This window comes from Trematomus bernacchii, unplaced genomic scaffold (assembly GCF_902827165.1).
Source record: "Trematomus bernacchii unplaced genomic scaffold, fTreBer1.1, whole genome shotgun sequence".
In the NCBI taxonomy this organism is placed as follows: domain Eukaryota; kingdom Metazoa; phylum Chordata; class Actinopteri; order Perciformes; family Nototheniidae; genus Trematomus; species Trematomus bernacchii.
The window spans coordinates 16,187,429-16,214,053 of record NW_022987739.1 but is presented as its reverse complement, the minus strand read 5'-3'; the positions used below and the strand labels follow the sequence as shown (position 1 = coordinate 16,214,053).

At 38.8% G+C, this 26,625-nt stretch overlaps 1 protein-coding gene across 1 annotated transcript; it reads left to right on the top strand.

The window, feature by feature from the left end:
• Positions 1-477: 477 nt before the first annotated feature.
• On the top strand, positions 478-26,625 carry ap1m3 (adaptor related protein complex 1 subunit mu 3). Its single transcript, XM_034146991.1, has 12 exons — positions 478-687; positions 6,163-6,319; positions 6,863-6,930; positions 7,500-7,630; positions 11,207-11,354; positions 13,187-13,313; positions 17,113-17,255; positions 18,203-18,274; positions 18,530-18,688; positions 19,834-19,959; positions 20,301-20,376; positions 24,987-26,625. Exons 1-12 carry the CDS (start codon positions 646-648, stop codon positions 25,007-25,009), a joined length of 1,272 nt encoding a protein of 423 aa, XP_034002882.1. The 5' UTR covers positions 478-645; the 3' UTR covers positions 25,010-26,625.

Genomic DNA, 26,625 nt, shown 5'->3' with positions numbered 1-26,625 from the left:
TTTTTTACTCCACTATTTCATTTCGTATGAGTTACTTTAAAGATACAGACAAATGAAAGGAGGCCTACTTTTGCATACAATTACATTGAATAGTAGGTTAAGGTTGGCTGACTTCCTCCCTACTTCTTTAAGTTATATTAATTTAATTTATTACAATGTATTTTTTTTATAAACTGAACATGTGTTTCGTTTAACCTACTATCTACAGTATCTAAACTGTCTATGGCTGTGAAATAATAAAAATGTTGAGTAAAAGGACATTTACTCCACGCCCCTCCCCGTACAGTAAATGTGGCTAATGGGGGAAATATATAATCAAATTGGATTCCTAAAATAAAATAGGCTACTTCAAAAACAACGAAAAAACAGTGGTTGAGTAACTGTACTGGTCATAGTGGGTGAATTTAGGAAAAAACAACTCACTTAACGCCGGAAGTTATATTTATGTCACTACATGTAGCTTGACGCTCCGCTCCGGAAAAGCAGCGAGTTGCAGTGAAACGCAGACTGAAGGGAGTGGAGGAGAGAAGGAAGCAGGATGATGGGAGCGAATACTACTCCCTTTAAGTGACCCATATCTTACAGTAGACCTACATATTATCTAGACTAGTTCCTGTTCTCGAGGATTATTCTCTATCCACCAAGATGTCGGCGTCGGCGATATTTATCCTCGACCTGAAGGGAAAGGTAAGTTTGTGGCGACTTGTTGTAGGCGAAGTTCACACTAGGGTTGTCAAGGAAGCACCTGCTGCAAGACAAGAGTATAATACGCTTATAAAAAAAGTCCAGAAATGTAAGGATATTTGCATCATTGTGTACATTATATGCCTGTATACTTAATTTGTTATTTCCTGCTTAGGTATTCTTAAACTCAGAGACTGTATGAACCCAAACAGAGCAGTCCGGAAGAGAGGCTCAACTGGTCAAACCCGTTCAACAGTGTTATGTGTTCAGACGGGCTTGTTCTTGTGCAGCGATGCAGCCTTCATTGTAGCCTACGTGTTGTGTCCTATTTCAAAGTTTAAAACTGTCTTTCTTTCTTTTATATCTTATCTAATCAATGTGGCTTACCTTACTTAATAGGATAGTGTTGTGTTTGTGTCTGGACCTGGTCTGGACATGAGGTTGATATTTAGTAGAAGCTCATTAAGGCACTTCTATGCTTCATTTTCTAGAGTTTAAGTTATGATCCTAGTCAATTTAGCAGTTGATCGATTGGTAGATTAATCATTGCTTTAGATTGAATATCATTGTAAACTGAATATTGTTTAATTGTTGGTCATTCAACCCGGAAGCAATTTTTAAAACCTAAAATTGATACTGTTTGAGCACATTTATCCATTGTGTGGCCTTTATAGCCCAAACAATTAATTAGGAAAGTTATTGACCAATAATTTGAGGATTATTTTATTATTTACTAATGAAGTAATCCTCAAATCACTAGCAGTATCTAAAAACTGTTTATGAAATACATGTCTAATGAATCTCTTAATGCCTTGGAGTTTTATGTACATGCACTCTAGCATAGGATAAATAAAAGAGGACACAGAATATTACTACTTCTTACTTTAATGCATTTTTATATCTGAACCTCACAGAGTTAATTCATTTGAGGGCTAGAAAAGGAATTGCTGAAGAAGTCTTATATGCTTGACAATGCCCATCAAGAACAAGGATCAGTCCCTCATAGCCTGGATGTCTTATTGTACAGATTAAAGGCTTGTTCTTTCCCTATCTATCTGTCTCTGCCCTGGGGCAACTCAGAATCTATTCACCTTTATTCCCCCCCCCCCTCTTTCCTGACCAGGAGGGGGTCCTTTCTCCTCTGTAACTGTTTTAACTCATCGTGGATAACAACAAAAACTAGTGCAGTAGACAGACATGTCATTCCAGTACACACATTTCTAGACACAGTTGAAAACACACAGCTCCTACAGAAGCCAGTGTCCGCCTCTGCCCTTTCCCCCCCACCCTCATGTCTCAAGTTGTAGCTCCTGGGCACTAGACCACACACTGCTGGCTGCTGGGACCCACTGTGTAGACTGAAATGTCACGCTATTGAAATCAGCATGGCATTATTTGTTCGGACTGAAGTTTTGGTTGAAATAGCAGCACATTTAATTAGCTAGAAGCATAAAAGTGTACGGTTTTACAACAGTGCTTCCAAAAGAGCTACCGCTGCTATAGTTTCCCATTTTGTGTTTAGTTTTTGATCAGTGACAGTGCACATTCATCCACATTAAAGTGTAAATGTATGAGAGTTATCTATATTTTCAGTCAGTTTTGCTCCTCATTTTTTAGGTGGCTGCCACTTTAGTACAGACTGAAATATCTCAACAACAACAACAACAACAACAACTGTAGATAACATTTTTCTGTAACTACATTTTTGATGCCCATCAGATAAATCCGCATGACTTGCTGATCTTTTGACTTGTATTTGAGCTTCACCCTAAGGCCAAATGTTAAAATTGTCCTATACTTTGATTTACGACCGAATACCTGCAAAACTAATAGCATTTCAATCAGCCTTATTAGTTCCCTCTGTTTATAAGTAAATATTACCATGCTTAAATGCTAAGCTTGCATGATGAACATGGTAAACATAACTATCAACTGAAAGACAGCAATTTAACATCATCGCTGTGAGCTCAATGCACCGCTGTGCCTTCCAGAGCTGCCAGCTTGCCTGTGTGTTGACTCTTGTTAGTCTTAAGCAACAACAAACCTCTAGCTGTTCAGAAAAAGAAGCACTGTGAGCATGCACAATGTTAACTGGTTGCAATTAATGGACCAATTCATTAGCCCTTTTTGCAGCCTTCAATGTGCCATTATTTCATCTACAAGTGAGCTGTACACTTAACAGCCTCGTCACTCTAGAATATCATCACAATTATCATTTTGTGGGGTTTCTCTCACAGTGGTGATAGAGTTATGCTTTAAGGTTTGTGTTGCAATTTTTCTCCAAACGTCCTGAAAATAGATTTGTAGGACTTGGTGTTCCTGTTTGCCTTTCAGTGATACACTCCAGTGAGGTTGCTATTTGCCTTTAGACGTCAGAGCGAGTGGTTCCTATTGATTTCACCCATTTTGAAAAGTCACTGATTGCCTTGTGTGTCCCAATAAAAAAAATACATGAAATGAGTATCCCTCTGGGACTTTTAAGGCCACCAGTTGTTTTAAGGAAAAATATGTTGTTGTTGTTGTTTTTATAAACATTCCAGTTACCAACAAAAATAGACTCGCAGTTTTATCGGAAATGGAAAACCTCAGTATGATATTGATGTAGAAAATGCAATTTTAAACAAGGTATCATCAGTAGCCTATACATCCTTTTACTTTTTAACTATCTTCATTGCCTATATCCTATATACGAGTCCTATTTCCCTTCTACCTCTTTACATTTGTTATTTTTGCTAGAATATGTTTTATATTAAAGCTGTATCTATGCTAACCTATTGTTATTTCAACCTGTTTAAGAAACATGCCAAATATAAATCATGTATTTATGGGAATGTGATTGAATTGATTTAGCAAGTATTTGTAAATGCCATCACAACTTCCCAGAAATGTTGTTATCAGACATTATTGTGCCTTCTCACAGTAGAATTGAATGAGACCTGGATTATGAAGTAGCTGCACTCTGCTTTGGGGCATGAAATATGCTAACTGTTTGTGTGAGGTGTTCTGTTTGATGTACTCTGTCTCTGCTGAATATTCAACACTATCTGATGTTTTTCTTTTTCAAACTAAGTGTAACTGACACACATTCAAACCAACGTGACATCACAATGGTATGTTGACTTTCAAATAACCTTAACAACTTAAAGGTAACAAAATAACTATTCTAAACCATCATTGTGATTGTCTTGTAGCAAAGACTTCATTGTCACAGTTTCAAGGCCCAAACAGTTTGTATTGTCAAAGGAGGAACCTTCAACATGCTGCTATCTCCGCATTCAGCTGACTGAAATAGCTCTCAAAAAGAAAATGTGGTTTTTCAGAAAAAAGGCAAACAAGCATCAATTTAACAACAATGTTCAATTACAGAAAGGCAGTCAATAACAAATGTGTCACTACCTTACATTAGAAATGTGTTGATTTAATCTCACAGGATTAGTGAAACACATTGATAGTGTTATTCTGTGAATAATTTCTGTATTGCTTCAAGCAGAAATCAACCTTTTATTTTACAAAAAACGAGAAATAATTCAAAAGTTTTAAGCATTTTGCACAATGTGGAGGCCGGAATCTATGCAGTGTTTGCTTTTAACTCTCCATAAGTGCAGTGTGGGTCTGTGTAGGTTGTGGATGAGTGGGATTTACAATAATGGACTACTCATTTTGTTTTAATAATTCCAAAAAAATGCAAAAAAAGCCATCACATTTTCACAAACCCGTCAAGATAATATTGTTAAAATTGCTTATTTTGCCCAAATCTTTCCTAAACTCACAGACATTACATTTCCAAAAAACAAAAACTTAAAGGCAGCTAATCCTCACATATGAGATACTAGGTATTGTTTTGATAATTATGTGATTATTCATTTATTTTCATTTTTAAGTTGATTGAGTCACTTTTATAGTTGTTTCAGCACTGAAATAGCATGAACTCTTAACTTGTCGATGTGAAACACACTAGCTTTAAATCCATTGTAGGTATGGATTCTGCATTTAGAAATGCTGTTAAAGTAAATCCTCTGATCTCATCCTGCATTTGCCGTTAAGACTAACCTTTCTTCAGTTGCCTCCAACATTCTTTCTGTAAAGTTTTTCCATCAAAGTTTACTTCCAGAACCACAAAGTGAACCTCTGGATATCTTTGCAGGGGTCGTCAGTATTGCAATTTCTTTTGATGCAAAGATTTGTTATTATACTTTATACCTCACTCTCTGTCTCTGGTGACCTCTGACCTTTTTGCTTTGCGGATTCTGTCTCCTCTCTTAGAAGCCGAGCAGTGGCCTGTTCATATCCTTTATTCTCCCCCAGATTACTTTACCTTTCAGGCATTTCCTTTTTGTTCATTTCTTATTTCCTCATGCCTTTGTTGTATGCGCTCCTGTGTGACCCTGCGCAACAGACTCTATTAAAGAAAAGGGGGAAGTTGTGTCTGCGTGCGTGCATGTCCTCTAGATCAGTCAAGCGTAGACGCTTTGTATTCTTTCTTCATTTCACTGTGTCTGGACTCTAGCAGGACTGCTGACTCAGCGTGTTGTGTGCATATGTGTTACTATGATAGGGAGATAAGGGGTTTCATACAATAAAGTGAATAGATAGTTATGTTTAAAAAATCATTTGAAAATACATGAATATTTTTGCAATTCTGTGATATTTAAGATAAAGATAAGAACACCACTTTAGATTTAGGCAGTTCTGAGTCATCTTTGTGTGTTTGGACATGTGTTGTTCTTTGGCTAATGGGTTTATTTTAGTGTACTAAAATGGAGTTTGTTTGTTCAATAAATGTCACAATATCAGGCTCTTAGATTCAAAGAAAGATGTTTTTAATACAGCAATTTGCATTGACATTTAACCATTCAAAGGTTATCAAGTCATACAACAGTTTGCATTCAGTCTTACTGTAGGAGTCTCTGTTTTTAGTATGGGGAAAAGCTGCAATAATAGACGTGTCCACAGGTCATTGACTTGCTAGCTAGCCTCATTTACAGTTGTTTGCCTTCTAAATTAAAAAGCAGAACATTGCTATATTTGAAGGGCTAAAAACTAACATTTTCTGCCATTTCAATGTTTATCTTGATTGAGTAATAATATAAATAATAATAATAACTAATTCATAGTCATACTGCTGGTGGACACATTTCTAATGTAAGGTAGTGACACATTTGTTATTGACCGCTCTTTTAAAACCTGAAAGTTTCTTGAGTTTTCGTAAAGAAGGCTTTGGCTTCTGTTTCAAGTTGAGAAGGTGGTCGTTCATCATCCATGATCAAAAGTTGGACACACAGTTTGAACATTACATTTCGAGATAGTTTGGAAAATGGTGCAAACTCCATCCTTTAGGTTATTCAGTAGCTATTAAAGCATGTTTAAGCTTGAGTGTTCAGGTTTCATATACATGCCTATGCACATGTAATGACAGTGTTGAGGCTCAACTATTATATCTTCTGACTTCATTTATTGTGTTTAACATTATGGTTTCAGGTGCTAATCTGCCGTAACTACATGGGGAACATGGACATGAATGAGATCGACCATTTTATGCCCATCCTGATGAAGAGAGAAGAGGAGGCGGAGATGACACCTATGGTCACCCATGGCTCCTCACACTTCCTGTGGATCAAACACAGCAACCTTTACTGTATCCTTCTGAGTTCATGTCTGAATATAACATGTAGCAGCGATGTACAGTACAGCCTTTAACACACAGAGCTGAATGGCCTCTACCCTTAGCTGTCTCCAGCTTCACATCTCAGCAGCAGGCGGCTTCTCAGCTTCTCTTTCATCTCATGTCGCACAGCCAGTTAATTTTTTTTAACACTGATTCACTGTGATGTGTAATTCACTATATATCCTCTCATAATGCAAGATTGGGCAGTCACATTTCCTTACACATTATTAATTCAGCATGATATTGCAGTTGTGAGTAAGTGGTATTCCCAGTGCACTACATTAGACATGTGAGCTGGTTTACATCCCTGTGGCCATGTTCTCAATTGCTTGCTACTGTGATGCATTCTTTTAGGATTTATTTCATTGCATTCATCTCACAACCACCCTCAGCCCACTAATAGATGTTCACTGCATGTCTCCGTCTCGACAGTTTCTAGTTTATACAATTTAGTTTTTCAGCTCAAATACTGTCACTTGTAGATGTATAGTTGTTTCTTAACAGTCTGTCCAGTGGTGGCGATGACGAAGAAGAATGCCAACGCTGCTCTGGTGTACACCTTTCTTTATAAAATCATCCAGGTGAGTCTGTTTGCATAAGTCCAAGTCTTCTACTTGCTACTTGTGCTTAAAGGAGGTATAGTGGAACGAGAATAAGCTCATACAAGTAGAACATTACAGAAAATCTACAAGTTTAAGTCAAATTTTATCAACAAAACAAAAGAAGATATGTTGGGACCGTCGATTTTGACCCTATATGGTCACTTCCCTGTCGCATTTTTTAATGTTTATTTGTGGCTAGCATGAAAGGTGTTTTTTGTCATTATCCCCTGACAACATGAGGTGCAACTACCCTTTTTATTTCATTGGCTGTTTTCCCATACAGTTTATCTTTTCGATGCTGCTACTTTGTATAAAACATCTTATGACAGGTTTTTGCTTCTTGAGCCAACAGCTTGCATAAATCTACACTTTAACAACCAATAAAAAAGCACGTTAGTACAGCAAAACTACTTGCCTATTTTATAGCTACATGTACAGTCGCTTTGGATAAAAGCGTCAGCTAAATGCAATGTAATGTAATACATAATCGGCTAGAAAATATAACATGCTGTGTGTGTCAAACTACGTCTGTCTGTATGTCTTTGTAGGTATTTAAGGAGTACTTTAAGGAGCTTGAGGAGGAGAGTATTCGTGACAACTTTGTGACGGTGTACGAGCTGATGGACGAAGTGATGGACTTTGGTTTCCCTCAGACAACGGACAGCAAGATCCTACAAGAGTAAGGAGACATTACATGTGTGAAAAACAAAGTGGATCAGTTACTGTACCAATGTTTTTCCTTAACCATGAAAAAGGTCCTAATTATTTACATTCAACTTGACTATCAAGTATGTGTTTGGGCTCTCTGTTTGGGCATTTGAAGTGTAACATTAAATCTGCACATGAGGGTGTAAGGTCAAAGTTTAAAACTCTCAAAGGCTGTAATGCACTAAGGCACTCCAGTCTGATTTTAATGTGACCATTAGCTCAAGTGGTATCTGTACCAGCCATCAAGAACAAAACATGAGCATTTTTTAGTAAGATACCAGCTTTGTACTTGATACTGTAAGTGACCAACAGACAGGTAAGTAATAATACATAATGATTATGTTGTGCCATTGGCTTTATTTGTTGTTTCTCATTCTCAAAGTAACTAAAACACACAAAAGTTATGTGTTCATAGTGCAGTGTGCACTGTGATGTTTTGTTGGAATGCTGAACATTTACTTTACAATACCACAGTATCATTCGTTTTGTGTACACATGATACGCTTTGCTGCTAATCAATGGTTACATTATATTTGAAATCACACAATTTCACTGTACATTCTTTTACCCTTTTAATGTCTTAAATGTGATTGGGCTAGTTAGTTTGCTGTTTGTGCACCAAGGTTTGGCTGAGGTGTGTGTGTGTGTGTGTGTGTGTACACAGTGTATATGTGTTTAGTGTCTGAATAGGGCTGATAATTACCAGGCTCCTATTGGCACTCAGACACAATGACACTGTCAGCTGGACACACTCGAGACTCTCAGACAGAAAGGCCCTGCTCTTCTCCAAGGAAACACACAACTGTCATTTCACACACACACACACACACACGCACACGCACACACACACACACACACACACACACACACACACTCACTCCGTCATTCTCTGTCTATAAGCTATTCCAGTTGTCTGAACCTTTCATGACCCAACCAACACAAATAAATGCTTTTCTTTCCACTTTCATTATAACACTTACTAAGTATAAATATGTGTGTGTTGGTGTTTGTTTGTGTGTGTTGGTGGATGTAAGAGACTGTAAGTGAGAGTGCAGAGATGCATGTGTTCATGTGTGTATGAATCTTCATGCGTGTGTGTGTTTGTTGTGATTCCTGTTGTTATGCTAATGCTTCAGTTTGCTGCCAACCTCCGCTTCCAGATTCTTTCATTAGCATTTCGGGGGAGAATCAGGGCAAAACAGAACAAACAGCGAAGCAACAAAAACAACCATAAGTCGTCCTCAAGCCCACTTGTCAACGCCTTTTATCTATTGGCTCTTTGCTGTGTACAGTACCAAAATGGGTTTGACACCCTGTATGTGGGAGGAACTGGGACAGAAAACTAGGGAGAACATACTGCCTCAATCTGTCAATCAATCTAAAACATGTTTATCAAGCACTTTTTGGGTGTTGACATTGGAAACATTAGGAGACGATAACATCAAGTTTCATCTCATTGTTTAACTCTCATAGCATCGTATTAATGAAAACCAGGAATTCTAAAGAATGGCTGTACACTACCTGCTCAGCAGACTAAAATGTGCAACAAGCTGGTGAACAAACTGAAGCATTGCGCAGTTAAAGAGATATTTTACTTCAGTAGTTGGTAGGGACCAAAAATTGAGCTAAAACAGTGTGAATATGGATTTTACATGTATCTTTTCAGCAGAAACACAACTCCAAATGAATGATAATGGATCCTGAGAAACAGTTTAGTTATTTGAGCGAAACATCAGTTTTTATATTCTGAACAGTTGTACCAAGAACCAGATATATTATACAATTGCAATGTGTGTTACCAGATGCACAGTGCAGTATGGAAAGTAGTCCGCAGCAGGATAAAAACATTGGTTGTTCGGCGTGTTAACTATGTGCAGCCTCTCCTAAATTAGAAACTGCATATGGAACACAGATACCATTCCAGTTGCTCTATTTAAAAAGAAAAGACTGCATACATACCCATGCACATGAGACATCACATGTGTCATTGATGATATGAATCACAAGCACAATGTCATTCCAGGATTAGTACCCTGTCTGCTTTAACACTATTTCAGCAAGGGCACCATTTCAACCACATTGTTGGTGTCAGATGATTGGGGACAGCTGAACATGGGAGTAAGGTTGAAAAGTCAGGGGAGAGAATCCAGTTTGGATCACTTTAAATAGATGTCTCTTTATTTGTGTCAACAGTATTAAATGTATGCATGCATTGTTAGCACACATGATATGTATCTATTGCTCTTGTGTATTTTAACCGTTTTCACAGAAGGTTAAAGTGCAGGTCAACATCACACATTCAGAATTTGGATGACAAAATGGTAAAAAAAGAAATTCAAAGGTTAATGTACAAATCGTTTGGCCATCATGTGTATGACTTTTGGCTATTTTCAAACAAAAACAATTGTGCAATGTTACAATCTTCTTGTTTGTACAACAGTGTTGTCACCATACTGTAAGTTTCCTAGCCAAACAGATATTAGATCATTGGTTTAATATATAATAAAAGTTGTACATAATACAAAAATGAACCAAATAATCACTTAAACTTCACTAAAATGTGTTGGACATTATATTCCAGTGGAAATTGGATGGCATGAATTAGAAGTGTGCTGTGCAGTGTACAGTAGGAGTGAACAGTGGCAGGGGGGCAGGTGTTGATTACAGGCCAGATCACATGTTGTTTTTCTAAGCTGCATCCTATTCTCATGACAGTTCATCATGTCTCCCTGGACACAGAAAGATCATTGTTAAAACAAACTAGCCATCTACCTTGTGCATGAAGAGACAGCCTGCAGTGCTGTGCAGTGATGAAGGGATTGATGGATTGAAAAACAGATAGAAAAAATATATTCTTGCTGATAACTCTCATATATAATTAGAGGAAACGGATTTATGTTTCTAGAGTTGGGCTAGAGCACTTACAATAATTATTGATTATTTTAAACTGCATTAATCTCTTTTCTTTTGTCAATATCAATTAATAGGTCCAATCTTTGGATCATCAAATTAGTTTTAAGTGGTGGTTATTTTACATTCTGGTGATTCAAGACATGAGCAACAAGTTTTAGTATCCTGTAAAAAATGCATGCAAGTCTTATCTTTTGCTACAGTCACAATAGGTTTATGTAAATCTCCCTTTTCCAATTACACCCATGAATAAACATGAATAACGACCTTCTGTAATTTATTTATACTGGAATAGCTAATTTATTTTAATCATGAGGTGCAATGAATACACAATAGAACACAATATTATAGCGAGAGATTGGGTTAATACTACAAAACATTATTCTGTTTATTTTTCTGAATAAGAATCTTATTTTGTTGATAGGATTTATTATGTTACTCCTAAGGAGATCAGGAAATCAAATGTATTATTAAACACTTTAGCCGTTTCTTGATATTTTCTTATCTTAAAATGTTGTCTGTGTCGGAGGCATCTTAATGAGGACTTTGCCCTTGTGGGATTTCAGGTGTTTCACACTTAATTACTAAACAGTTTGACAAATGATCATAAAGGTCTTTCTGCCTTCCTCTCCTCAAGGTACATCACCCAGCAGGGTCATAAATTGGAGATCGGGGCTCCTCGACCTCCTGCCACCGTCACCAACGCTGTGTCGTGGCGGTCAGAGGGCATCAAGTACAGGAAGAACGAAGTCTTCATGGATGTCATTGAGTCAGTCAATCTACTGGTGAGGACAATTTTTGTTTTCTCAACCACATGTCCTGCATATAATAATAATAATAATAATAATACCGTGAATTTATATAGCGCTTTTCTAGATACCCAAAGTCACTTTACAAAACAATAAACAAAACAAACAAAGATGCGATGTAGTGAATAGGAAACATTACAAAGAAAAATGGTGAACTGCATTGTGAACTGGCAGAGTAATGGTGTGGGTGAGGGGGTTAAACAGGGAAAGGCAAGTCTGAAGAGGTGGGTTTTGAGTGCTTGTTTGAATGATGGTGCGGCGGTTGACTGTCTGATGCGGCTGGGGAGGGCGTTCCAGAGGGAGGGTGCAGCAGCAGAGAAGACCCTGTCACCCCAGGTCCGGAGCTTAGTCCTGGTGGTCTTAAGGGTGTTTGCATATCTGGACTTCAGGCAACGAGTGGGGATGGAGAAGGTCAGAGAGATAGGGAGGGGCCAGGTTGTTGAGGGCTTTGTATGTGGTGATTATTATGGAGTGATATGGTCTCGGCGGCGGGTGGAGGTGAGCAGGCTGGCGGCGGAGTTCTGGACATATTGGAGTTTATTGGTGATTTTGTTGGGTAACCCGTAGAGGATGCTATTGCAGTAGAGGGAGAGGGTCGGAATGTCAAATGTTTTCTCTCAGTAAGTCACATCTGACTCAACAAAGAAAGCAGCCATTCCAGATATTGATATAATGTACAATTTATTGTCATACTATCCAAAATACTATCCAATATATTTCACAATATAATATTACTATTAATAAAAAGAATATACAATCATTTATACAATTTAATAAAAAACTATTGTTTATTAATTAAATATATGTTTTGGTTTGCAGATCAAGTTTTTACACAATAACTAAGGCCACCTGGAGTCAAACAGAACATATTAATATATACTTTTGATGCACTTACTGTATTAACTCCAATGTCAGTTTGATATGCTTTATCTATCATCCTCCCATAATGATGATAAATACAAAATGATGGGTTATTTAACAGTTCTGTTTAGAATTGAAGTGCTTCCTTAAGGCAAAGTGTGTCACTGTTGCCATGTTATGACTCCTCCCAACAATGAATAAAATTGACTCATAAGAAGTTGAGTAATTATATTCTTCTAATTATTTATAATTGTTTTATTTATATCTCTCTGACCTTCTACTACCAGCTATGATTCACACAAAGTAACCACTGATCCGTGAGATAATGTGGCTCTAAGACTTTAATAAGCCTATTGAGAAGAACGGACAAGGGCCCCAGATATCGTGCAGCTAAGAAGTGGAAATGTTTTGTATACATGGACACGCTGCTGTCTTTGAAAACCCACAGGAAGAGAAATTACTTTCCTCTTAAAATGTCCTTGAAGCAACACCTCATGGACAAATTTGCTCATTTTTATGAGTCAAAAGGAAACTGATAAGGCACTTCTACAAATCTGCAGCTGCAGCTTCCTGTTCTGTAACCAGGGACTTTACACAAATGTTTTCAGAGGTTCTTCATCTTGATGTTTTGCTTACATTTCTCACACTACATACTGAGAGCTCTTTACTCTTGTCCCACAGATTGTGCATGGTAGATCCAGCTTGTTTTGTTTCAATTTTGAGCAGTGGCCGTTGTGGTTATTCAGCACTACTGATCTGTTTATCGTTATTTAAATATAGCAACTTAAAGTCTTACAGTAAAGCTTGTGTACTTTAAGGTGAGCTCTGCTGAGATTCGACTTAAAAGCTGATATCATAGCCTTAATAAAAGTGATCAGAATGCTATTCTTCAAGAGTGATTTCATACGTTTCTCGTTAAACGTGATTCTTTGCTCCTCTGACTATAGGTGAACGCCAATGGCAATGTGCTGCGGAGTGAAATAGTGGGCACCATCAAGCTCAACGTGGTCCTGTCGGGGATGCCTGAACTCAGACTGGGCCTCAATGACAAAGTGCTGTTTGAAATCACAGGCAGTAAGTAACAGTGACTCATGCTCAGTGTCAAACACATCTGAGTGAAACACTAATGATCATGTATTAGAGTCACATAAACAGTACATGTCACTTCAATCACATTCAGCACATATAAGCGGAGAATTGGGGAGAATAGTGTGGACAATTTAGAGACATAAACATATCTTAAATTAAAATACCTTACATGCCATACTGCTTGGGGTATGTGTATTGTGAATCAATAATGCAAATCACGTGCTTCTGGAAAATGCAATTTTTATAGTTTGAGTGTAGTCTAGTGGTTTGTGTCTCCATCACCAAACCGGGGTCTATCTCCTTATCCATCTTCCCTTCCAGTTAGACTTCTAGTAAAATGGTATTGTTGCACAACACATTATTTCACATACTGACAGTGACATGCGAGAGGAATACTTCAATGTTTTTCTTTCATCTCAAGCTTTTAAGATTTGACATTTTTGATGGAGAACTTGAAACTATCAGCTGTATTGTAATTTAAATAAAATAATTCACTCTAAATATACAGTTCCTACTGCTAGAATTCTGATAAAAGCCCAAAAGAAATGTAAATATGCTCCTGGTTGATGGATGAGCGCTTGCTTTGAACTCAGCCTCACACTCACACTCACACTTCCACTTTCACCTCCTCTCTCTGTCTAAACCCCTCACTCCTTAAAATCTCACACTCAGCTTAGCTTTCATCTTTCCTCATCTTCCCTCCCCCTCTGCTCCTACTTTCCCAATTTTTTCCAATAACGTCTCCGACTGCAACATCTCCCCTTGTCTGGTCATGCACTCTCTCCCCCTTCTCCCTCTCATCTCCCTCTCATCTCCCTCTCTTTTGCCTACATTTCCTCCCCCCTACCGCTCCCTACTGAAGGGGAAAGGCTCCATCACTGTCTAGCCTCCTTGCCTCTCAGTTAATCCCCCCCCCCCAGGCTACAGCCCTGCAGATGAAAGGTGAGGGTCTTTGGATATCCTGTATATGCAGCACACAATCCCCCCGCTGTGTTTCAGAGTCTGGGAAAAACACATCCTCGGAGTAAAAATTATCACAGATAATGATCAAACAAACACACTTACAGCAACACACACTCCTGCTGAATGTTTATACAGATATTAAAATGGGTTCTGCCCTCTCATCCTCAGCAGTTACACTTTTTTACATATCATTTCGCAGTCATTTGCCTGATCTGCACATTTGATCCCAGCAGGAGGCAGCCAAATCATGAAAGAAACTATAAGTCATATAACACTGCCCTCTGCTGGCAGAAATCCAGATCTGTCTCGGAAAGAACTGGCATACATTTGTGCATGAAATTACATAGCCCACAAAAAGCCTTCAGTCAGTAGAGACAATGTGGCTTTTTATATAAAATATTCGATCATTTGACGTACATGAGTTTCCACACCTTCTCACATGTCTCTAAGATCAATGACTTATCAGGGGTGTGTTTGTTTGATATCATAGGAATAAGTGTTTTGTTTTGACGACTATTTGCTTTTTCTTTTAAGTGCTGAGAATCAGGCTATGACCAATTATTGTCCTTATTTCCCTATTTATTGACACGCCCCTAATATCCTGTTTCCTCCACTGTTAAATGCTAAGACGTTTGTGTTATAGTTCCTCTGTATTTTCTTGACCCCTCCAGCAATATCCCAGCACTGTAAGAGGTTTTGGAACAGAAAACATTTTCAAAATGCCATTAAAAAAACAGTTCAGTAGAGACAGCAGACAGAAAACAGATTAGATTCCTCCTGTCTGCTGCTGTGCACAGAAACAGGGAAGAGCAGCCTTAAAGGTGAACCACAGGAGACACTGCTGCATCTTCAATCCCCACCTGGGATGTACACAACCACACACACACACACACACCTGTCTCTTCTTCTGGCCCCTGAGGTCCTCGCAGTGACAGAGAGTGCACCGTATGACCTTTGTTTCTTGTCTTTTTGATAACTCTGCGTGCAGTCGAGCCTGCGTGTTTCTGTGTTCGTTACTGACATAAAACAAACTGCAATAGAGACAGGGAGAGATACGGATACCGTTCTAAAGGGCTTCTCTGCTTTGCTTGTTCAGGAGTGTTTTGACCTCACCCAGCCGCCTCTCTGACATGAGGAAATGTCACACACACACTCGCAAGCTAGCACAAAAGCAAAATCAATAGAGGATTGTGCAGCTAGCAAACAAACATTCATAAACCTGTGCACGACTGCACGTCAACTCTCTCAAGAAAGAGAACAATAGACAAGGAGATAAAGAAATACACACACACACACACACACACACACACACACACACACACACACACACCGTGTCCCCTACAGTGCTGGTCCAGGGTTGCATTCAGAGCAGGTGTGATGTTGAATGGGGGATTTGCTTTAAGGCCCAAAGGCCCACAGTTACTACAGCAGTTTTCTCCTACTCAGCACCCTCTATTAACCACAGAGGAGGAGAACATCAGCTTTCTCCAGCAGAATGAAGATGCCACCATTGAGGAGGTTACGCTCAAAACTGCCTTTTGCCACAGTTTGTACTCTTGCTCCACCCTCGAGAAAAATTGTCTAGGAAAGCCTGTTTTTATTTTTACAGATAAAATGAACCAGCCGACACAATGTGCTGCTTTTTGTGGGCTCTCTAGTGCTCCTGTGGAGTTTCTAAAGTTGAAGTTAGATCAAGTTTATAGAGCTGCCATACTCTTAACTGTACTATAGTGCAGTGTTTAGGGACATCATGTTCATTGAGCAAACTGATGACCAGGGACATATATTATACTCAATGCATAATAATAAGGATACTAAAAAACTGATCAATTGTTCAATTAATCAAAATAGGGAATTAACTGCAGAACTTTCTTGTAAAAAGAGTGATTACCCTGTGGAAAATGCATAATTTGCAGGAATTTTTACAATTTTCTGTCTCTTTTTTTATTGTTGCTGTTTCTATCTTTTATTGTAATCCAAACTTCGTAACTCCATAATCCAATAATGGATTAATCTGCCGATTATGTTTTTTATTATTGAACTCATTGTTTGGTCAATTAAATGTCAGAAACGTTCATCTATTTTTCCATCCAAGTTTCCCAGATCCAAGGTGATGTAGTCTAAACTATGTATTCTTTATCCAGCAACAAAGTGTTAGGAATTATTGCTTTACACAGTATTTTTTCCTCAATAAACAAAGGACTAATAACTCCCCATGTGGCTATGTGTGTTTGTCTGGTTTTAAACACCTCAATTGACAAATGGTTTTGTACTTAAAAAGTCAGATTACTAATGATGTAGTGGGGAAAAACAGTCTCATTAGCATAAAGACTTCCCTGTAGGCGTGTTTCCTGAAAGAGACCAACATATAAACCCTGCATTAGTTTAGTAGGCGGAATTATTTCACAAACAATATATCACAAGCTTTTGACAACAAAGCAAATTTTTTCCTTTGCAGGGTAATGAAGAAACGCCTCTTAGGGAGATGTGTGTTGCTGTCAGAAGTGTCATTTTCTCGCCGATAGTACAATGTTTATTTACTTTGTTGTGTTTGTGTGGGTGTGTTTGTGAGGCAGAATAGTGTTCGGTGGGGAAGAAGATGATGGCATGGCAGCAGGTTGGAGGTTGTTTGTGTGTAGCAGCTGACGTGGGGGACAAGAAGAGGGCATACTTGGTAGCATACTGAGTGCGCTGTGAGAGAGAGAAAGACAGTGTGAATGTTTGTCTGTCATCATTTCCCTGACCTTGATTTCCCCTAAGACTGCGTGGAAGGCTCTCAATCTGTTTTGTGTATGTCCTGGTGTGTGTGTGTGTGTGTCAGGAGAGAAGAGTAAGACAGTGGAGCTGGAGGATGTGAAGTTTCATCAGTGTGTCCGTCTGTCACGCTTCGAGAACGACCGCACCATCTCTTTCATCCCCCCCGACGGCGAGAGCGAGCTCATGTCCTACCGCCTTAACACGACGGTGAGTAGGACACACACACACACACACGCCACAGTAAGAGCGCACGTCTAATTTGTCTCGCAGTAAGGCATGTACACAGACACAAGCTAGAAAGTTCATTATTTTGTAGACTTTTTTTGTCATATTTCCATCATAATATTTATCACAGATATTGAAGTAAACAAATATATAAATATAACTCAATTATGTCATTTTTCTTATTGAATGTTACAAATATAGTTGTATTTTTGTTATTTGTTTTTGATTTAACTTTCAGTGATGTAAGCTGTAAAACATTTGAAATAGTCTATATGTTACTGTCACTGCTGATATAGTTTGTTGTTATAAATTAATAAATTGCCTTATATATAAAGTTTTATCAAAAACAAAGCCTACCCTGGATCATATTACTGTGGTGAGTCAGAGCTGCATAATAGAAAATAAAACCTCAGGGAATCATGAGAAGCTGTGTCAACAAAATGATGTAACCGAAATGAAGCTAACCAGAGAAATGCATATATCTTCAAGATTATGTCCACAGGGTGTCAATACAACATCAGATATACTTTAATTAGTTTCTAAAGAGAATCAGAATACCTTTATTAGTCCCACAGATATCTAAGAAAGAATCTTTGTGGCTGCAACACATTTTAATGCCTAGTAACAATGACAGTTTTTATGTTGCAAGATTCAGTATTTCCACTCCTCCTGACATGGTGTTTAATGAACAGAGGATGTTAAAGGGGCGCTGCCAGCAGTTCTTGTCTCCCTTGTAAAAACACAATCTCTCTCTCTCTCTCTCTCTCTCTCTCTCTCTCTCTCTCTCTCTCTCTCTCTCTCTCTCTCTCTCTCTCTCTCTCTCTCTCTCTCTCTGCTGTCAACTGTGTCACTGGTGATGTGTGTTGTAGTGATGCACTTCAGCTCTGCGCTCTCCCCTTCTGACCTTGTCCACTCTCTCCCTCTGACAGGTGAAGCCTCTCATATGGATTGAGAGTGTGATTGAGAAGTTCTCTCACAGCCGTGTGGAAATCAAGGTGAAGGTAAGGATGAGTGTCACATAAACACACACACAGTGGCGAAAGCTTATCCACTTCACTGCAACTTGTTTAGTATTTATGACACACCCTTCTCAAGTGGATTACCTCTGACCATCTGTTTGAGGCAGTGACGGCCATACAGACCCAAAATAACAAGTTTGCATAATCATTTAGGTATTGATCTGAATTTGGACGCCATTTCTTTATTGTAAAGATCTCAGATGACATTTGAACTCTGTCCTCTGTGTCCTTCCACAGGCTCGAGGTCAGTTCAAGAGCCGGTCCACTGCCAACAATGTGTCCATTATGGTGCCAGTGCCCAGTGATGCTGACTCACCCAAGTTCAAGACCAGCACAGGCAGCGCCAAGTGGGTGCCCGAGAAGAACGCGGTGCAGTGGAACATCAAGTCCTTCCCTGTTAGTGTGCCAACAACATATCACAACTTACACAAATATAACAAAACTAACTATGACAAATATCTGATTTTAAGCCTCAGTTTGATACACATGGGTGGCTCTTTTCTGTCTCTATCAACCTTTGGACACTATACAACTGTATATTCTCTCAGGGAACCATACTTAACTAATGTTTGATGGAGGTTTTAAGAAACAAAGGTGACGCAGTGGCTTGTTGTGATAAGAAACACATAACCACAGTCTGACAGCCTTCAGCTCCGCCACACACATTCACTTCCTGTGAGAGCACATAGAGCTTTTAGAAATAACTGCAATTGCCTTCAGCTATTTCATAATCATGATTTGTCTTTCATCAATTTCTCATTTTATTATTTATAATAGTATGCAAACAATTAATATTTCTTTTATCAGCTGTAGGAAAGAGATAAGGTTTCCACAGCAACCTTATAACGGCAAGTAGAAGAAAAGTTCTCTGCCAGAACACTTTTGTTTATTTTCAAGAAAGAGTTTCTTTATTTGTTTTTATCTGAGCTTTTTATTGTTCGACGAGAGCAACACTCAGCTATAAAAAGATGATGTCCCAAACAACATCAACATGATCATCATGTGATAGCAACTTGTGGGTTGTTTGTTATTGTTGCCAGGTTACTCTCAATAAAGCTATTAATAAGACAACACCCATACTACCTGATAAAAAATATATAACTTAGATTTAATTGTGACTAAAACTTTTTATTCTTGCATATTTAGTAATAAATCCTTGATTTTAAACCAAATGCCATGCCTTAAAGTCAGTATGGTGACTGATTTGCAACAAACCAAACCCTTAACTAACAGCGTCAGGGCTTGAATAATATTTGACAATGGCTGGTGATTAACCTGTTTCTTGTGCTTATATCCTGGAAAAGTCTGGCATCTATCTTAATTCCCATAAATGGACCACTGATTCACCTTTTATTGACATGGAAGTTGACTCGCATTGCAATGAATATAACGTGTGTTTTGTTGTAGAAGAGGAAATGACTCCTCAAACAAAACCATTTTATATGCAAGGCTTATTGAACAGTATCACTCGAATTGTTGTCTCTGTGTGACCAGATACAATAACAGCTTTGTGTTTTTGTTCTCTGTATTTGCACATGTAGGGTGGTAAGGAGTATATGATGCGTGCGCACTTTGGGCTGCCCAGTGTGGACAGTGGTGAGCTGGAGGCAAAGATACCAATCACAGTTAACTTTGAGATTCCTTATTTCACCGTGTCTGGGATTCAGGTGGGTCCCTTTATTAACATCCATGATTACACAATTATTTCTTTCAAAAAATAACCACATTAGCGTGTAGCTCACTATTTAGTTCTGTAAAATGTGAATTGCATCAATAAATACATTTTCTTTTTTGACTTCACAATGTTTCTTAACCTATTTTAGAAATATTAGTCCTTCAGTTTGTCTCTAAGAATAAAATAACCATATTCAGAAATAAACTGTTTTTAATGCACATTAATAATTATTATATGCAAGGACAGACTCATTAAAACATACAACACTATGTTAGTGGTTGTTTGTGAGTGAATAAGTGAAATAACTATATTTAACCTTTGTGTGTTGCCTAGGTGCGTTACCTTAAGATTATAGAGAAGAGCGGTTACCATGCATTACCATGGGTGCGCTACATCACACAAAGTGGAGGTGAGAACAAACACACTGAAATATTCTCACACTTTCAATAACCACACACATTTAGAATCTGTATATCTGACTGTGGGGAGGTTATTATATATCTAAGGTAACACAAAGTCTGGGATTGGGGCACTGAAAAGTTGGCAGTCCGTTGCCTAAATCCTCTGAGAAAATGTATAAAGAGTTTAACACTAAAAAACAACTACTCTCCCTAATCTGGACTGTGTGAGTGTTTTTCGATCAGATTTCCTTAATAAGGGAACTTTCATCAGATAAGAGCACGTACATCAACACATATTGACCTAAGCACTTTCACAGGGAAGAATACCATCACAAAAATATAGATACGATTTATTACACCTAACGTTAATAAGGAATTTCCAGTCGCCACACCGTGTCTCATGTTCTCCAGTTTAGCTGTTTTGCCTTTTTTCATGTTTAAAGCACGATAGTTTCAAACACATTAGCAAATCAGAGGTCACCTGAGGTTAAATAAGACGTCTTCCTTGAAAGAGCAGTGTCAGTCTTTCTGCATTACTATTCAGTGTTTGGCCTAAAAGTGAACCCAGCTGTATAACATCCATCATATCCATTACCTGGCTCTATCACCATGAGCCATGGCCCCGGGGGGCTTTGAATGACAGCACACAGGATGTTAAGGAGAGAAACTTTACATGCCTGTTAGCTTCTGGTGTAAAATGCTTTATTTCTCAGTCGTTTTAATTTGAACAGAGATAGAGAGAAAGTTATTCTAGCAAAGTTATCACTCGAGAACTGCAGATTCAGTTGCTGCCCTGGGAATGAACCCCTCTGCATCTTTCAAACCCAAGTGTGGCGGCTCAATCCCCAGTTAAGTTTGAGTCGCCGAGAGGCTAAACTTGGCTATAAACTGTGACGCGTTTTCGAAGAGAAAGTCCATAGTGAAGCGAGATAGTTTTTGGGATATTTAATAAACAAAATCATAGCATAGTAACTATGGACAAAACGGTCAACAGAAAAAATGACAGCACAAGCTCACCCTCTGTCATCCGCAGTCGACATGAAACAGGTGAGTTAAATAGACAAACCACACCCATGTGACAGTTACCGGAAGTGCTCAACAAACAAATAAAAGTGACGTAAACAAATAATAATAATACAAATAATGAACTTGGGCTAAGTAGCATTATGGCGCCTACACCAGAGGCCTGTACTACGAAGCCGGATATTCCTAACCTGGATATGTTTGAGTTAGCCGGTTGGCCCAATCCAAAACATACGCGCTCTGGCTAAACTGTACTACGACGCTGGTTATCAAGTGGATCGCTCAAGCCAGCCGTGTCCTATCTAGTTAGGTGCGCGTTCACATGAAAGGGGTGGTATTTGGAGCATTCGACCAATCACAAACACGGAGAAGCGTACTGACAGCGCAGCGAGTCATACTTCCTGAATGAAAAGTGAACTTTAATATTAGTCAAATATGAAGAAGTTAAACTTTAAACATCCATGACTTAAACACTTTATCCAGGATAAAAGCCACATAGCTGCACCTGCAAGGTGAATACAGCTGGTAAAAGAAAAAGCGTTTGAATGCGTACATTAACAGGTTTATGAAATCACTGCCCCGTCTAAGACACGAGTGGATCTGACTTTAATTAGGAGAATTTGACTCGAGTGTTTCGTCAACTTAATGTGTTGCTTAAAATAATACTTCTGCATACAGTATGTGACACTGAGTGTTGCACGGCCAGATACGGCTCAAGAAGCTGACTCAGATAAGGAAATATATGATACATTATGATGTGATATGATATGAATGATAATGGGACACATCGACGTCTGCACTCACAGTGCCGCGGACGGTACTTAATGTTACTCTGATCCGGTTACTTATGTCGTGGCAGATATTTAAGTAAGCTTTCTTAACGCTAATGTTATAATAGTCAGATTGCTCTGAAGATGGGAGGGGATATTCTATTAATTTTCACGTTCACACAGTCAGTTGATTTTGGCCGGCCGTCTTTCCTGCAACGGCAGTTTTTCTGTATTTCCTTTCTCCTCCTGTAATATGAATTCATCGCTTTAAACTCCGCACACGGAGCTCTGATTGGTCAGCAGGCGGTGCTTTCACTGAGTTGATCTCTTAGCCTGCAACCTAACCTCCTCCCGAGGAGGTTAGCCGCTCAGCATAAGTTACCATGGAGATCTAGCCCGCTAAAAAGAGAACCAGCGTCGTAGGACCGGAAAGCCAGAGTTTTCCCTGAAGTCAGCCGGCTAAGCGAAAATCCGGCTTCGTAGTACAGGGGGGTTTGTATATATCTGAGACCTATAATATATTGATGAAAAACTGTATAATAGGGGACCTTTAAGGATTGTATTACCCTTCTTACTTGATATTTTACCTTGAAAAATGGTTTAGCTACATCTGTTTCTTAAACACATGATTCATATTGGGACTGATCAAGATTGAAGATACAGTTTATTGATGGGACTGCAGGCACATCCTTCTTACTATCGAACTAGTTTCATTAAGGGATAAATGGAAATTAAGATAGAATCCTGACAACTCCACTGGAGCATTGCCAGAATTTTTTTACCTTTCATACCTACCATACGGCCGTCAAATGAACCTGCCTCTATAACATCCATCATATCCATTACCTGGATGTGTCTGGTGTGAGTCGCAGGCTGCCGGAGGTTGAATGATGCCACAAAGTGCCAGGAAGCTCCCAGGGTGGCGCTCAGGAAATGCCAAGGTTACTATTTCCGTGCTGTAACATCAGCAAAGAAGAGACAGACAGAGAGACAAAGGAAGGAGGAGGAGGACAGGAGATGAGTTCAAGCGAGAGAAAGAAGAGTGAGGAAGTCGGAGAGAACGCTATCACCTTTCTCTTATTGTTACCATCAGCAACATGGGGAGGAAGGGGGGGGATGAGACAGTGCTGCTCACATTTCACTCAGCACTACATGAGGACACACTCACACTGATTAAACAACCCTGATACTGTAGACTCACTGTGCTGAAGTATTAATGAGTGATGAACAGGCATTTAGTGGTCCTACTGTACAGCAGTAAGGGACAATTCCCAACATCAGACTGTGAGTGGTCAGAATATGATCAGGCAGCGTCTCACTGCAGCTGATCTTTGATACTGGCAGTGGCCCCTCATGCTGATGTGGTTCTTACAGTATGTCCTGACATTTTAATATAAACTTAAGAAGTAATTAACGTGTGAAATGTTATGGTTAACATGCCCTTTTTGGATTGGGGATTTACTCATAATTTGAAGTATTTTCTGACAGTAATGTTTCATTACTGTACTTGGACAAAAGTATGTAGACACCCAAACATGTGATTGTGAAACATCTTGTTTTAAAACAATGGACTTAAACATGCAGCTGTAGAGGACTCCACACTTTCTACAAACTTACTGAACGACTGATTCGATCCTATTAACAAAAAGCAAAAAACACATCGCTGAGTTTAGAAACTGAGGTTGGATGTTGAGGCCTGGCTCTAGAGGTTGTTTTCAGCTTTTGCATGTCTACAAACCTCTGTTCTGCTGCTTGACACAAATGTATGACCTTACCGCAGCACATTGACTTTGGATTTTTGTGTGTGTTCAATTATTAATTTAAAGCGACAACACTGTCAAGTAGGCTGATGTTTTACATGTTGTGTTCTTTAATAATAAGGAAAAAATGTGTATGAAGGGGTTTTCGATAAAGATAAAGCAATAGACAAATAAAGTCTGCGCGCCCTATTGGTTATCATTAGTCAATCATAAACAAAGACAAATTCTGCCTTGATGCAGCTCATCTATTCTATCTTTATACGTGTTCTTTAATATTCACTCTAGCTAGTTTCAGAAGGCTTCACCATCAATCAGAAAAGTGAAGACAACAAAGAAAGTTTTAAAATAGTCTTAAGACCAGCATTTGTGGCTGATTGATCTGCTGAAGTAGGATGTGCATTAAGATATTAAGGCGAGGAAAGATCAGATTGCCCTGGGTTTGCAATTCCCCGCCTCTCTTAAGCCCTAAAGACACAGCGTTGTAATATCCTGATTGGCAAAGATGGGAAATGCAGCAAGCTGCTCTCAATCGTTTTTTGGGAGTGTGCAACAAGTGATCTGAATAAGCCTTCAATCAATTTCGACATTCAGCTTAAATTAATTAGGAAGAGAAAATGACTACAGATACCAAAGAATTAGCAATAGATTGCTTGCTGCATTAAAATGTCCCCTATTTGGAACCAAAGGTGCCCACTTTGTTGGCCACTGGTTAGTCAATCCTGGATACCTATATGCAACATAATAACTCAGAATATTAAAATATAGGTACCATGTGACCTAAGATTTTCATCGTCATAACTACACTGTAGCTATGTTCGTATGACCAATAAAAGCCTTGAACCTTGAACATGCATTATAATAAATGTGTTTTTAAACACATTATCTCTCTTAGAAAGGAATGTGGTAAATATTGATAATGTGATTTAGTACATTGCCACTACGGTTACTATTCTTGCAAATCTTGTTTATAGATTTAATGGGGCTCATATTGGCAGTGATGGGATGTGCAGGAGTGATGAGGAGATGAGAGCTGTGTTAATGCTCCGCTGTTACATTTCTTGGCAGATTACCAGCTCCGGACAAACTAAAGGGCACAGATGCTGCTAGACGAATGGATATTTTCTCCCTCTGTCTGTCTTCCTCTCTCCTCTCCTCGCCTCTCTCTGTTCCTCCGGCTCCCTGTCTGCCATAGACAGCAGAGGACAAGCACAGGAGGACACATGAAACTGTTCCCCAGCCTGCACAGAAACAAGACATCACCCCTTCCTATAAGACTTTTTTAAAACTGAGACGGGAAATGCTGTTGCATCACCTCTGACCTGTGATTTTTCTAAGGGCTTCTCAGGACTCCAGCTAAATGTTTTATTATGTGAATAATGAGCTGATAACGTTGTGACACTGTCTGGTTCTGGCAAGCTCTCAATTCATCACTTTTAATAGGCTATACCTCAAGGTTAATTTAGAGCACAATTTGTGGAGGAATCTAAAATAAATCCTCAGAGAGAGAACATTTTAAATAATAATAAAAGAAATACAATTTGGAGCGTTATCTTTTTTCTTGTCCTTGGCCACTCAGATGTGTAGCTTTTATAACAGCCAAAACCAAAATATAGTGTACAGCCAATATACAGGAACTATGATGACTCATTGTTAATTTATTTCTCAAAGGGACAGAGTACTTCACGTGTCTATAAATCTAAAGTGTGCCATCCTTCCAGATTTGTATTGTTTTTCTGTAGAGAAGGTTCTTCCATGCTTCTTTAAATGCAAGGGTTATTCTCCTTCATGTGTTGTGTCCTTACTTTATAGTCCAGGAGTGCATTATAACTCTGTTATTAATCTTCATCCCGCTCAGAGGCATATCTGGACCCTGAGTCTGTAATAAAGTTTTCATTCATTCATTCATATTCTTTTCCCGGAACCTTAATATCACATATTCATCGCCTTAAAAAAAAGTCTATGTATCATCACCTTTAGCACTGTGAACATAATCCCCAGTGAAGTGAAACTAACACCAGCGACCAGATCAATGATTAATAAGGCACAATATTGTCAGAGGCATTGGCAGAGTAACACAATACCATCAACGTGCTCTCATGGGGCCTGTAACCTTGTCCTTGTGCTCGCAATCAGCTTGCCGCTTTGAGGCAGGGACTGAAGGAATGAGCATGGTGCAGAATTGTTCTGTCATACTTCTATCTGTTGTTTATACTGTACTAGTTAGTCCCCTGTGGAAACTGTTTGAAGGGCAAAGCAGGGGATGGGGAGGCGCAGAACAAAGGTAAAATAACCTGCGGGGACTTCTTTACAGAATCTGAGAATATAGATTACATGTTGAGGGAATTGTTTTTCCACAACCCTTTTTTTTCTCCAATATATATTCAGTATGTTGGCCTCTGCAGCCCCATCAACTTTTTTAAAGTGGTGTGTGGTGTGATCCACTCCCTCTGTTATGCATGCATTGCACCACATCAGTTCAGCTGCTCTGCAAACAGCAAAAAGGGTCCTGTGTGGATTTATTGCATCTCTGTGACAGAGCCTTCTTTTACAACCATTCAATTTTATTGTGGGGACATTTTTTCTGCAACTAATGAGGATTCTCAATAAGTGTGTGTTTTAATGTGTTCACTTTCATTTATCTAACTACTATTTGTCATTGGGAAACAAAGGGATATATTTGGAAATAAAACGTTTTTTTATCTTG